The sequence below is a fragment of the Entelurus aequoreus genome, linkage group LG07 (assembly GCF_033978785.1).
Source record: "Entelurus aequoreus isolate RoL-2023_Sb linkage group LG07, RoL_Eaeq_v1.1, whole genome shotgun sequence".
Lineage (NCBI taxonomy): Eukaryota > Metazoa > Chordata > Actinopteri > Syngnathiformes > Syngnathidae > Entelurus > Entelurus aequoreus.
Window position 1 is genome coordinate 52,214,614 of NC_084737.1, and position 13,577 is coordinate 52,228,190.

At 38.2% G+C, this 13,577-nt stretch overlaps 1 protein-coding gene across 5 annotated transcripts in view; it reads right to left on the reverse strand.

Moving 5' to 3' along the window:
• Window positions 1-13,577, reverse strand: part of LOC133653989 (death-inducer obliterator 1-like) — a 74,580-nt gene that overhangs the window by 52,092 nt on the left and 8,911 nt on the right. For 2 of the 5 annotated variants that reach the window (XM_062053883.1, XM_062053887.1), the window contains exons 5-6: window positions 9,887-10,165; window positions 9,623-9,782 (exon numbers count right to left, since the gene is read on the reverse strand). In XM_062053883.1, the coding sequence (XP_061909867.1) occupies window positions 9,623-9,782; window positions 9,887-10,165 (439 nt within the window). Of the gene's footprint in view, window positions 1-4,331; window positions 6,236-6,264; window positions 7,885-9,622; window positions 9,783-9,886; window positions 10,166-13,577 lie in introns of those variants that run through there. The other 3 variants (XM_062053886.1, XM_062053885.1, XM_062053884.1) reach the window with 3 other exon arrangements.

The following is a 13,577-nucleotide window of genomic DNA, read 5'->3' on the forward strand; positions in this document are numbered from 1 at the left end:
TCTTTACAAAAGTGTTTTCAGTTCAGCAATATTCTTGGGATGTCTGGTGTTAATTGCTCTCTTGAGGTCATGCCACAGCATCTCAATCGGATTGAGTTCAGGAATCTGACTGGGCCACTCCAGAATGCGTATTTACTATTATTTAAAGGCCTACTGAAATGAAATGTTCTTACTTAAACGGGGATATCAGGTCCATTATGTGTCATACTTGATCATTTCGCGATATTGCAATATTTTTGCTGAAAGGATTTAGTAGAGAACATCGACGATAACGTTCGCAACTTTTGGTCGCTGATAAAAAAGCCTTGCCCGTACCGGAAGTAGCGTGACGTCACAGGTTGAACAGCTCCTCACATCTGCACATTGTTTACACCAGCAGCGAGAGCGATTCGGACAGAGAAAGCGACGATTACCCCATTAATTTGAGCGAGGATGAAAGATTTGTGGATGAGGAAAGTGAGAGTGAAGGATTAGAGTGCAGTGCAGGACGCCAGGGTGTATCTTTTTTCGCTCTGACCGTAATTTAGGTACAAGGGCTCATTGGATTCCACACTTTCTCCTTTTTCTATTGTGGATCATGGATTTGTATTTTAAACCACCTCGGATACTATATCCTCTTGAAAATGAGAGTCGAGAACGCGAAATGGACATTCACAGTGACTTTTAGCTCCATGACAATACATCGGTGAAGCACTTTAGCTTCGGAGCTAACGTGATAGCATCGTGCTTAACTGCGGATAGAAAAAGAAGAAACATGCCCCTGACTGGAAGGATAGACAGAAGATCAACAATACTACTATTACTTCTACTATCAGGAGACACCGAACCAAACCCTGGACCTGTAACCACACGGTTAATGCTGTCCCGCCTGGCGAAGCCTAGCAATACTGTTGCTAACGACGCCATTGAAGCTAACTTAGCTACGGGACCTCGACAGAGCTATGCTAAAAACAATTAGCTCTCCACCTACGCCAGCCCTCATCTGCTCATCACGACCCGTGCTCACCTGCGTTCCAGCGATCGACGGCGCGACGAAGGACTTCACCCGATCATCGGTGCGGTCGGCGGCTAGCGTCGGATAGCGCGTCTGCTATCCAACTCAAAGTCCTCCTGGTTGTGTTGCTGTAGCCAGCCACTAATACACAGATCCCACCTACAGCTTTCTTCTTTGCTGTCTCCATTGTTCATTAAACAAATTGCAAAAGATTCACCAACACAGATGTCCAGAATACTGTGGAATTTTTTGATGAAAACAGACGCTGTTTGTATTGGGACACAATAGTCTCCAAATACTTCCGTTCAATCCGTGACGTCACGCGCAAACGTCATCATACCGAGACGTTTTCAGCCGGATATTTCCCGGGAAATTTAAAATTGCACTTTATAAGTTAACCGTATTGGCATGTGTTGCAATGTTAAGATTTCATCATTGATATATAAACTATCAGACTGCGTGGTCGGTAGTAGTGGGTTTCAGTAGGCCTTTAAGCCACTCTTGTTTTTGATTTACTTTTATGGGTCATTGTCCTGTTGCATCACCCATCCTCTCTTGGGCTTCAGTTGGCGGACAGGTGCTTCTAAGTTTTCCTGCAATATGTTTTGATACAATTGGGAATTTCTTTTTCCGTCGATGACAGCAATCCGTCCAGTCCCTGAGACAGCAAAACAGCCCCAAACCATGATGCTCCCTCCACCATATTTCACCAATGGGATGAGGTTTTGATGTTGGTGTGCTATGCCTTTTTTTCTCCACACGTAGCGTTGTGTGTTCCTCCCAAACAACTCAATTTTGATTTCATTTGTCCACAGAATATTTTACCAGCAGTGCTGTGGAACATCTAGGTTACAAACTTCAAATGTGCAGCAATATTTTTTTCTTGACAGCAGTGGCTTCCTCTGTAGTGTCCCCCCATGAACTCCACTCTTGTTTAATGTTTCCCTTATTGTTGGTTGGTCAATAAAAATGTTAGCATGTGCCAGAGATTTTTGTAGGTCTTTAGTTGACACACTAGGATTATTTTTCACTTCATTGAGCATTCTGCGCCGTGCTCTTGCGGTCATCTTTGCAGGATGACCACACCTAGGGAGAGAAGCTACAGTGCTGAACTTTCCCCATTTGTAGACAATCTCTCTTACCGTAGACACATGAACATCAAGGCTTTTAGAGATACTTTTGTAACCCTTTCCAGCTTCATGTATGTCAATGATTCTTGATCGTAGGTTTTTAGAGAGCCCTTTTGTGCTAAGCAACTGTTCACATCAGGCAAAACTTCTTGAGAACAGCGTACTCAAAATTGGTGTGTGTTTTTATCGAGCAGGGCAGCTTTAACTAACACCTGTCATAAGCTAAGGGGTTCACATACTTTTTCCATATGTACAGTGTGAATGTTAGACGTTGTGTTGAAGAAAAAAAAAAACAGGAAAACATAATTTTTAAGAAGACTGTGTTTGTCTATTGATGTGACTTAAATGAAGATCAGAACTCATTTTATGCCAAAAATATGCAGAAATATAAGTAATCCCAAAGGGTTCACGTAATTTTTCTTGCAACTGTATATTTAGCACATTTGAAATGTGTGTGCAAACTGGCTGTAATGCACATGTGGTTGTGAGACAGGAGGAGTTCGCACTGCAAAGACAAAACGATGGACTAAGAATCCTCCTTCCTACCTGTGTGTCAACATATTAGGACTGTCAAAAGTAAAAAGAATATAGACCTATCATCTATTTGCTAATATTCATTATTACATTTATAGTTGCTGGACGACTAATGGGTCTAATGAAAACAAATTCAGATGATTTGCATTTCATTTTTATATTGGAGATACATAATTAATATGTCTTTTATATATAAAAGAAAACCTTCCAACATGCATTTTCATGCATTCTAACATGCATTCATGGATCATTCTCGACGTACCATAACAACCGCACAGATCTTCAGATCTGCAAAAAATTGGCGATTTTGTCTTGATCACACTTGCCGACAACCAACATTGAATGCCCATGACCTTCGATCCCTCAGGCGGTACTGCATCAAAAACCGACATCAGTGTGTAAAGGATATCACCACATGGGCTCAGGGACACTTCAGAAAACTACTGTCAGTAATTACAGGAACTCTCCTGAAGGAATCAATAAAGTACTATCTATCTATCTACAGTTCGTCGCTACATCTATAAGTGCAAGTTAAAACTTTACTATGCAAAGCGAAAGACATTATCAACAACACCCAGAAACGCCGCCGGCTTTGTTGGGCCCGAGTTCACATAAGATGGACTGATGCAAAGTGGAAAAGTGTTCCGTGGTCTGACGAGTCCACATTTCAAATTGTTTTTGGAAACTGTGGACATCGTGTCCTCTGGACCAAAGAGTGATAGAACCATCCGGACTGTTATAGGCGCAAAGTTCAAAAGCCAGCATCTGGGATGGTATGGAGGTGTATTAGTGCCCAAGGCATGGGTAACTTACACATATGTGAAGGCACCATTAATGCTGAAAGGTACATACAGGTTTTGGAGCAACATATGTATGTTGCCATCCAAGCAACGTCTTTTTAATGGACGCCCCTGCTTATTTCAGCAAGAAATGAATGCAGAGTCACATTCTGCACGTGTTACAACAGCGTGGCTTCGTAGTAAAAGAGTGCGGGTACTAGACTGGCCTTCCTGTAGTCCAGACCTGTCTCCCATTGAAAATGTGTGGCGCATTATGAAGCATAAAGTATCACAACGGAGACCCCGGACTGTTGAACAACTTAAGCTGTACATCAAGCAAGAATGGGAAATAATTCCACCTGAAAAGCTTAAAAAATGTATCTCTGAAAAGCTTTAAAAATGTATCTCCTCAGTTCCCAAACATTTACTGAGTGTTGTTAAAAGGAAAGGCCATGTAACAGTGGTAAAAATGCCCCTGTGCCAACTTTTTTTTACAATGTGTTGCTGCCATTAAATTCTAAGTTAATGAGTATTTACAAAAACAATTAAGTTTCTCAGTTCGAACATTAAATATTTTGTCTTCTCAGTCTATTCAATTGAATTGTATTTAATTGAATATAAGTTGAAAAGGATTTGCAAATCATTGTATTCTGTTTTTATTTACGATTTACACAACGTGCCAACTTCACTGGTTGCGAGTTTTGTATATACACACGATGTATATACATTTACATACATATATATATATATATATATATACACACACACATATATACGTGTATATATACTGTACATTTATATACACACACACACACACACACACACACACACACACACACACACACACACACACACACACACACACACACACACACACACACACACACACACACACACACACACACACACACACATATATACGTTCATTCCTACTTACATACATATATACATACAAAGCCTTGGCAGTATGTCGATTTTAGAGATTAATTCAAATTTTTTTGTTGCAGACAATTTAAATAATACAAAATAGATGTTTTTTTCCTCATTCTCCAGTATTTTTTTTGCCCCCATGAGCTTCCGTAGACCTCGCCCGCCCCCTTACTTCCTTGGCGGAGATCCACAAGCCTAGCAAAACATGGCTAATGCGAATGCTAACGAGAGCAAGACATTTGTTTCAAAGAAAATAAAACGTTGTCAGTGCTTTAATTGGGCAAAAGCAAGCTAAGAAGCAGCTTACTGTGGCAAAATCATTTGCACAAATGTAAAGTTTGATGAAAAAGGAGAACAATGCACCGAGCGATCACTAAAGCAGTTGCTCTGTATAACCTAACCGGACAGCTCGTACACGCGTGTGCTGCAGCAAAACTCTTGTGGAATTATAAAGCATTTAATCATCCAAATAGTTTTATAATTACATGTGCAATAAAGTGTACATTGTCTTTAACATCAGTACACACTAACTCTAAAGATACTTCAAAAAAAAGCCTGCACTTATCCACTTACTAAAACAGAATTTTTAAGTTTGCACTCTTTGATCTGATTGATTTTTATTGCTATTCAATGATTTTTGATAGAGGTGGGGGAAATAATCGATTTTTTGATGAATCGCAAATGCGTACATGGACGATTATAACATTGATTAGTAAATGTCAATAATCGAAAATTGATTGATTTATTTATGATTTATAAATAAAGTAATGCAGACAGTTCTAAAATTGGGCTGACTGCAGCGAGCCACCTCCCTGAGAGATCCGACCAGCTCCTTTATTATAGGGTTCCAGTTTTGCACACATTTCCATTAATTTAATAACTGTGATGGAAATTTCCATCCATCCATTTCTACCGCTTGTACAAATTTTTTATTACAAATGCACTGTTTTTAAAAGTTACAAGTGATAAACCCGTATTTAGTAAAAAAAAAAAAAAAAACATGTGAAACTGCATGAATATACCGGTACATAAATTAAAGATGCATCAAAAATGTATTTCTAATCGAATCGTAGCTCCTGAATCGTAAGGTGGCCGAAGATTCCCACCTCTAAACAATACTTATTGTTATCTTTCATTCAATGCCGTTTAGGCTGAACTAGGTTTACACTGTTTTTGTTTCGTTTTTGTCTAAAAATAACCACAATGTATCAAAACAATTTTTACCTGAATTGCTATGGTTATTATGTTCGAGGAAACCTTTAGCGTTGATGTGTATGAGTGTGCATGCTCAGGAGCGTTGGGCAGCAAATTCTTATGTGTAGCAAATTTTTCCCGAACACCAGCACCATTTTTAAAAGTACTAGTTTGAACGGTTAGTTTAAAATTCAGTAGTTACTGGCTCAGAATGTTTCTATAATTGGCTAAGCGGTTTAATGATACATAAAGTTATTGCAAAATATATTTTACGGACACCAGTTTGAGAATCCCTGCTTTAAAAAAAAAAACATATTAAGGGAATGTTGAGTGTCACAAATCTTGCCATCTACCGCTAAGTGGTGAATGCGAAGAAATGTGCATGTAGTGTAAAGCACCAGCAATCACTCCAGATATGTTCAAATGGCTCCTAACTTCACAGCCATGTCTGAAGTTCATGGTAATGTTTCGCTTGTTGAGTTTCCTTTGATGCAGAGATGAATATCAGCAGCAAGAGGCTGTGTGCAGTGACGCCACTGGGCCAGAGATCTTAAACAGACGTTTGACATACAGTCACCGTGTTGCTTCCTGACCTCGACAAGTAGGAATTTGTTAGAACCACAACTTGAGATGATCCATGTGACAACCAAGAGCCAGTCGCTCCATCGGGAGATCTGACAGGAAAAGGTGTTGTGATCTTTAGTATTGGTGTCATCTAAATGTCGTACAATGGTATTTTGATTTACAACACTACTTTTTGAAAAAGTAAAAAAAAGTAGGTTTTCTTTTCAATTGAAACCTTTTTTTTTTTTAATTGTAAAAAATAAAAAAAGAGTCTGAGTCTCCCAAACATGTTTCACCATTTGGAATGAAAAAAAGTAAAATAATATAGTTTGATGGTTTTGACTGGCCTTGCATTGCTTCTGAGGTTCCTGTCGTAAGCAGTGAAATCTGAAAGACTGGGCAGCTTCATTTCCATCCTTTTTATATGGATTTATAGGGATGTTTTATAACCAATGTGCAGTTTCCATTGTGGAAGGATTGAAAGATAAAAATGTAAAAAATCATTGGAACTTCTATAGGGCTGACTGTGATGAACTGTGATGTGTTTGTGAACGGTTTGCCTCCAGCCACAAATTACAAAAAAATTCTGATACCCTTGAGTGTGTAAAAGATGTGAGGCTCATGTATAAATGTCTACAAGCACATGCAGTTGGTAGTTAAAAATAGATTTTATGAAGTCGTACTTCTTTTCTATATTTTAAGTGCTTTTCTATTTGATGTAGGTATAAACCCACAAAACCATGACTTAAAATTTCCAGTTTTACTTCTTTTGGCTCAAAACAAAATAAGTGTTTTCTTTCTTCAGTAAAAGGCAAGTGATAAAACTTATCAAGGAATTTGTTTTGAATGTCATGTCTACTATCACACTTCCAGTATAGGGAATCTACGAATACCTACACAGAATTTTTTTAAACCCTGTAGCGTTGTTTTTAAATTGGTGTGTAGCAGCATGCCCCACCTCACCAGCATTTGTGTGGGAGGCTAAATTAAATATGACTGAGCATGATAAAAGATGTTGTAACATGTGACATGATGGTAATGAGACTACAAATCCTGACACTGTTCAGTATTAGAATTTGCTGTTGTAGTCAATCTTGTTAAACCTAAATATATTGCTGTTCAAGTGTGTGGGAGGCTGAAGTTTCGTGTGTTTTCTACTTTCAAAAATGTCTTATAAGGCTGTCAAACCACCGGTCAAAATTAACCAGCCAAGATTATGTGTTGTGTAAACTTTGCAGTAAAAGCATACTTTGGAAAAAAAAGTGTCAAAGCATAAATATGCTTGTTACCAAACCACAAACAGCTTTTTCAACTAGTTATATTCAAAAGTTCTCACATGTTGCTCAAAGTTGGATGCAGGGGTGCCGCCAGGGCTTTGGGGCCAAAGTGTAAAAAATATCACTTTGGACCCCCAAAAAAATGTTTTTTAAATCTGAAGTAATGTTTTACATTTTTCTAGGGCCCCTGTCAGTCATGGGCCCTTACAATCGTCATCACTCCCCTGCCTCTTACAGAACCTGGGCTTTATGGTTGTAGTGTTGTGATATGTATGCAATAACATGTTTTCCCTTGCAGAGGACGGATGACCTCAAACGGGCACATGAAAAGGCTGACTGGAAACGGTTGGTGACATTGAAAATACAATTTTCTCCATCGGTCTGTGCCGAATTAACCTCCATCTCTTTGTCTTCAACAAAAGATCCCTGAGTATGTACGTACTTCGTTTGTGACGAGAGGCGCAGCATCAAGAGTGTCCAAGCTGCAGAAGCAAGACAATGAGCTATGTAAGAACCAAGGTTCTGATCAAAGTCAGAACATGTTGCTGGGCCAAGAATGTCTTTAAGTTATGACGTGCGGGTATGTTACGAGAAGCTTTTTTGTATGCAGCCTATGTGAACAAAACCCAGTATTTCCTCATAGAAGTATCAATTGAATTACCAATGACGTGAACACGTCATCATAGGCAAGGTACACAAGATGGTAATAATTTAGTGGCACTGTGGAGTTGGAAAAGGCTTGTTCTCCGAAAACATAAATAATACCTGTGCTGTTCTTCAAGATGTGTGCAACTGAAAAGTTTGTTGGCTGACGAGAAGCGGCTTACTTCTTCCACAACAATTGTCCCTGTGGTCTGTTTTGCAATTTTTTTTACATCACTGTTCTTACAACTGTGTTCTTCAATTACACAAAAAAAACACATTGTTATGGTTTATGGCATTAAAAACTAATTCCATTTCTAAGCTTGAAATAAAATATCCCAATAAACTGCTATAGACCTTGAAGTACTCTGAAACTGATTGTTCATGTTAGTTTGTACAAAGGAGTAAAGACTGATCATCTTTAGCCTTTGCCAACTGTAAACGTCATCTTGTCTGACCTAAAACCATTCATGTAAATAAGAAATGTTTTTTAATTTGAAACTACAATAAATGTAGGCGTGAATTGGAAGCTTATGTCGTTCAAATAGGCTTTTAGTGTCATTTGCGCGGTAGCTTAGTCTATAAAAGTGTTTTCCGGACGAAAGAGTTGAATGCCATGTACTTTAATATACATGTATTTGTGTGTATGCACAGTATGTAATTTTGGAGAGGTTGATAGAAACATCAGTCAGCTTCCTGTACCTTTTAGCAAGGCACAATCCTCCCTCAAACTAACCCAGAAGCACATCACTGCTGACCCTTTCTTTGTTTTCATGCCCATTGAATCCATTCTTGCAGACGTGTGGATTTGATCTGTGCGTTAAACATGAACTGCATGTAAAATATACATGACAGAGTGTAAAGAGAATTTCCCCTTGGGACTACAAAAGGTAGAATAAATTAAAAGTAATGATGTATAAAGAGGTCCACCTCAGTAGATCAGTTATGGTGGATATGTCTATATGACAAAGTTGTGAGTGGATTTTGTGAATTCAATCCTTGTTTTCCCTAAATCCTCAAATGAATCAAACATCAATAGACAGTAAAGTCTTTAAGTGGGATCTGAGTAGACTGTAACGTCAAAATTTAAAAACAAAAAAATCTTGTATACATTTAGAGTGTTTTTTTGGAAAACCCCTAAAGGCTGTGGGAGACCTTTAGTAGGCTGAAAATCATCACTTGATCAGTATTAGAATGATCAGGATGATTAGGATATGCTTCTGAATGCATTAAAAACCGCTGCCAACCCAACTCCAGTTAAAAAAGTACTGCTGTGCACTACTTTGTTTTGGTTTTCCAGTTCTGAAACTAAATTAATGTGTTCATATGTCAAGACTGTGCTTGCACTGTGGTTCAGTATAAGACATGTCTTAATACTTGCCAGAAGAACTAAATAATATACTCACCCATTGCTGACACCTGTTACTTATTAGTGACCTTATAGGATTTTATGTGTATCATTGTTGTGTATGATTGTGTTACTTGTACAAAAAGGTAGGAAATCTACCGGGAAAGGTGGCACTTGTGGTTAACATTGATGTATGATTAGGAAGAGTGTGAGTAGTGAATGGTACATACACGCTGTGTACAACTTAGATGACGGTAGAGAAGTGGCCTGAACTTCTGTGAGATTGGAGTCACAGGCTGTTTGCGTTCCATCACCTTCCATCAACTCCTCTTCGTTGGCATTTTCCTCAGCTTTTGCTGCTAACTTTGGAGACACCCTACTACACTGACCCTGAGAGAAAGATATTTGCACGAGTCAAATATTTATACTAAGCGACATTAAATAAGACACCAAAGTTTTAGATCACTTTGTTTAAAATGGGTTAAAATAATTACCTTTGCAGTAGGTGTTGTAGTTGTAGCCTTTCTCTGTGCTCGGTCTCTAGGTTTGGGCACCTTTGTGTCAGAGATGGACTTCATAGTAAAGGTAGCATGCTGAATAATGCAGTCAGCGCCACAATAAACAGAGTCCAGTAAAGCTGGTCTGGAGCATCCTTGTCCAATACATAGCGGAAGTGAGCTGTCTGTCTCCATCTCCACTTCAGTTCCAGGCGCAGGCTCAGGAACGTTTACAAAAGCCACCTCTATATCATTCCCCTCCACCTGTACAGTCTTCTGAAACAAGATTTTTATCTTAAGACCAGACCTTAAACAGCGACAGTCATTTCAAATAATACAATTGCAATAGAAAATACAAAATAATTAATGAATACTACCAAGGTGTATAGGCCTGGGTTGATATTCAGTAAGTCATAAAAACTGATGATAAATGGAAAATTAAAGGCCTACTGAAACCCACTACTACCGACCATGCAGTCTGATAGTTTATATATCAATGGTGAAATCTTAACATTGCAACACATGCTAATACGACCAGGTTAGATTAGTAAAGTGCAATTTTAAATTTCCCGCGAAATATCCTGCTGAAAACGTCTCTGTATGATGATGTTTGCGCGTGACGTCACGGATTGTAGCGGACATTTTGGGACAGCATTGTGGCCAGCTATTAAGTCGTCTGTTTTCATCGCAAAATTCCACAGTATTCTGGACATCTGTGTTGGTGAATCTTTTGCAATTTGTTTAATGAACAATGGAGATAGCAAAGAAGAAAGCTGTAGGTGGGAAGCAGGGTATTAGCGGCCGGCTGCAACAACACAAACACGTAGCGGCTACGTTGTAGCCGGTGTTTCATTGTTTACATTCCCGAACAATGACAGTCAAGCTTTACCATTGGCCTGTGGGGAACTGGGACAACAGAGACTCTTACCAGGAGGACTTTGAGTTGGATACACATTGGCCTGTGGGGAACTGGGACAACAGAGACTCTTACCAGGGGGACTTTGAGTTGGATACGCGGTACCGTGAGTACGCAGCTGCGGCTTCCAAACATTTGATCGCTTGCCCGTCTGTGCGTGCCGCTATGTGCATGTCACGTACGTAACTTTGGGGAAATATATGTGCTGTATGAACTTTGGGGAGGTGAACTTTGGGCTGTGGGATTGAGTGTGTTGTGCGGGTGTTTGATTTGTATTGGCGGGTTATATGGACGGGAGGGGGGAGGTGTTTGTTATGCGGGATTCATTTGTGGCATATTAAATATAAGCCTGGTTGTGTTGTGGCTAATAGAGTATATATATATGTCTTGAGTTTATTTACTGTTTTAGTCATTCCCAGCTGAATATCAGGTCCCACCCACCTCTCACAGCATCTTCCCTATCTGAATCGCTTCCACTGCCCTCTAAGACTGGAGACAAACATCAATTTACAAATTATAGACCTGTTTCTCTACTTCCACAATTTTCTAAAATCATTGAAAAACTGTTCAATAACAGATTAGAAAGTTTCATAAATAAAAATAGAATACTCAAAGAGAACCAATATGGATACAGAGCTAATGTTTCAACTTCAATGGCTTTAATTGAAATTACAGAAGAAATTACCAATGCAATAGATAGTAGAAAATGTGCGGCAGCGGTTTTTATGGATCTAACTAAAGCATTTGACACAATTAATCACAATATTTTAATCAAAAAACTAGAACGATATGGCATCAGAGGGTTAATCTTAAACTGGATAAGAAGTTATCTAACGAACAGGAAACAATACGTGAAGCTAGGCGAACACACGTCTACAACGCTAAATATATCCTGTGGTGTACCTCAGAGATCAATACTAGGACCTAAATTATTCAATCTCTATACAAATGACATTTGTAAAGTTACAAAAGATTTAAAGTTAGTATTATTTGCGGATGATACAACAGCGTTTTGTTCAGGAGAGAACACACAGGAGATAATACAAATAATAACAGAAGAAATTAACAAATTAAAAAGATGGTTTGACAAAAACAGACTATCGTTGAATCTTAGTAAAACTAAAATAATGCTATTTGGTAACAGTAGAAGAGAAAGTCAAACACAAATACAAATAGACGGAATAGAAATTGAAAGAGTAAATTAAACCAAATTTCTAGGTATAATGATTGATGATAAATTGAACTGGAAATCTCACGTAAAAAATATACAACATAAAGTTGCAAGAAACACGTCAATAATGAATAAAGCAAAACATGTTCTAGACCAAAAATCCCTTCATATTCTCTACTGCTCACTAGTGTTACCATATCTGAGCTACTGTGTAGAAATATGGGGAAATAATTACAAAAGTACACTTCATTCATTAACACGCGAAGTCCCAGAGAAGGGTCAATTGACACTTTTACCTAGAAAACACACAAGAGGGTCATTTGACCCCTAGTCCCCCCTGTGGACACTCCTTTTGTTATGAAAATGTGGCTGTTAGTGGCACACGGCAGGGGGCCACTTGAGCCTGTGTGGGGGAGGGGACCTTACAGCTCAAGCTTTAGTTCTGAGGTAGGTTGTGTGTGTTTTTGCAAGGATCAACAGAATGAAGGGATCAACACTCTGACATTTATTGTTAAAAAAAATACAAAACAAAACATATTTACAAAGAATGAAAAAGCAACTGTTTTCCCAGTTTTGGTGTGGAGGGTTGTTGCAGAAGCAATTGTTATTTTTGTGTGCCAAAAATAGTTTAAAAAAAAAAATTTACAAAGAAAAAAGCATATTTACAAAGAATGAAAAACCATGTCCATGTAAACGTGACTGACATACATTTGAGCAGTCACTCACAATCCTGGCACTGCCATTGCTCCTTTCGGCATTTCCCACATGTATAATTTTTCTGTCTACCTAGACAAACTGCCCCTAACAGCCTCATTATCATAACAAAATGAGTGATTAGTGTATTCGGGAAAAGCGTCGGGCCAAATGACCCCTCTCTGGGTCTTCTAGGTAGACAGAAAAATGCTGGGACTTCTAGTGTTAACGGTGTTACAAAAAAGATCAGTTAGAATAATACATAATGTTGGATATAGAGAACATACAAACCCTTTATTTATTGAATCAAAAATACTGAAATTCCACGACATAGTGAATTTGCAAACAGCTAAAAGTATGCACAAAGCAAACTATAACCTGCTACCCAAGAATATACAACAATTCTTCTCAAAAAAAGAGGACAAATATAATCTTAGAGAAAAACGTAATTTAAAACATTTGTTTGCACGTACAACACTTAAGACCTTCAGTATATCAGTATGTGGAATTAAATTATGGAATGGATTAAGCAAAGCAATCAAACAATGTACTAATATGATACACTTCAAGAAACTCTTCAAACTAAAGTGTTTACAAAGTACAAAGAAGAAGAACCATGACAAACATTCTCAATTTATTTCATCCATCCATTCATTCATTCTTAAAGTAATCTTACTTATCTCATCATATGAAATATGACTTACTTCACCAATTATTATTATTAAATTCTTACTATTATTTATTTATTTTTATTGTGATTACTTATGGAGTTTATTGTGCAAAAATTGTGAACAGGAAGTGAACAAAAAGTTTTGCAACTGTTATGTGAAGAAAAGGGGTAGGATTAAATAAGCTCTGCTTCTTCCTACTCCTTTTCGAACATGTTGAAAAGAGAAACTGGAAATTGT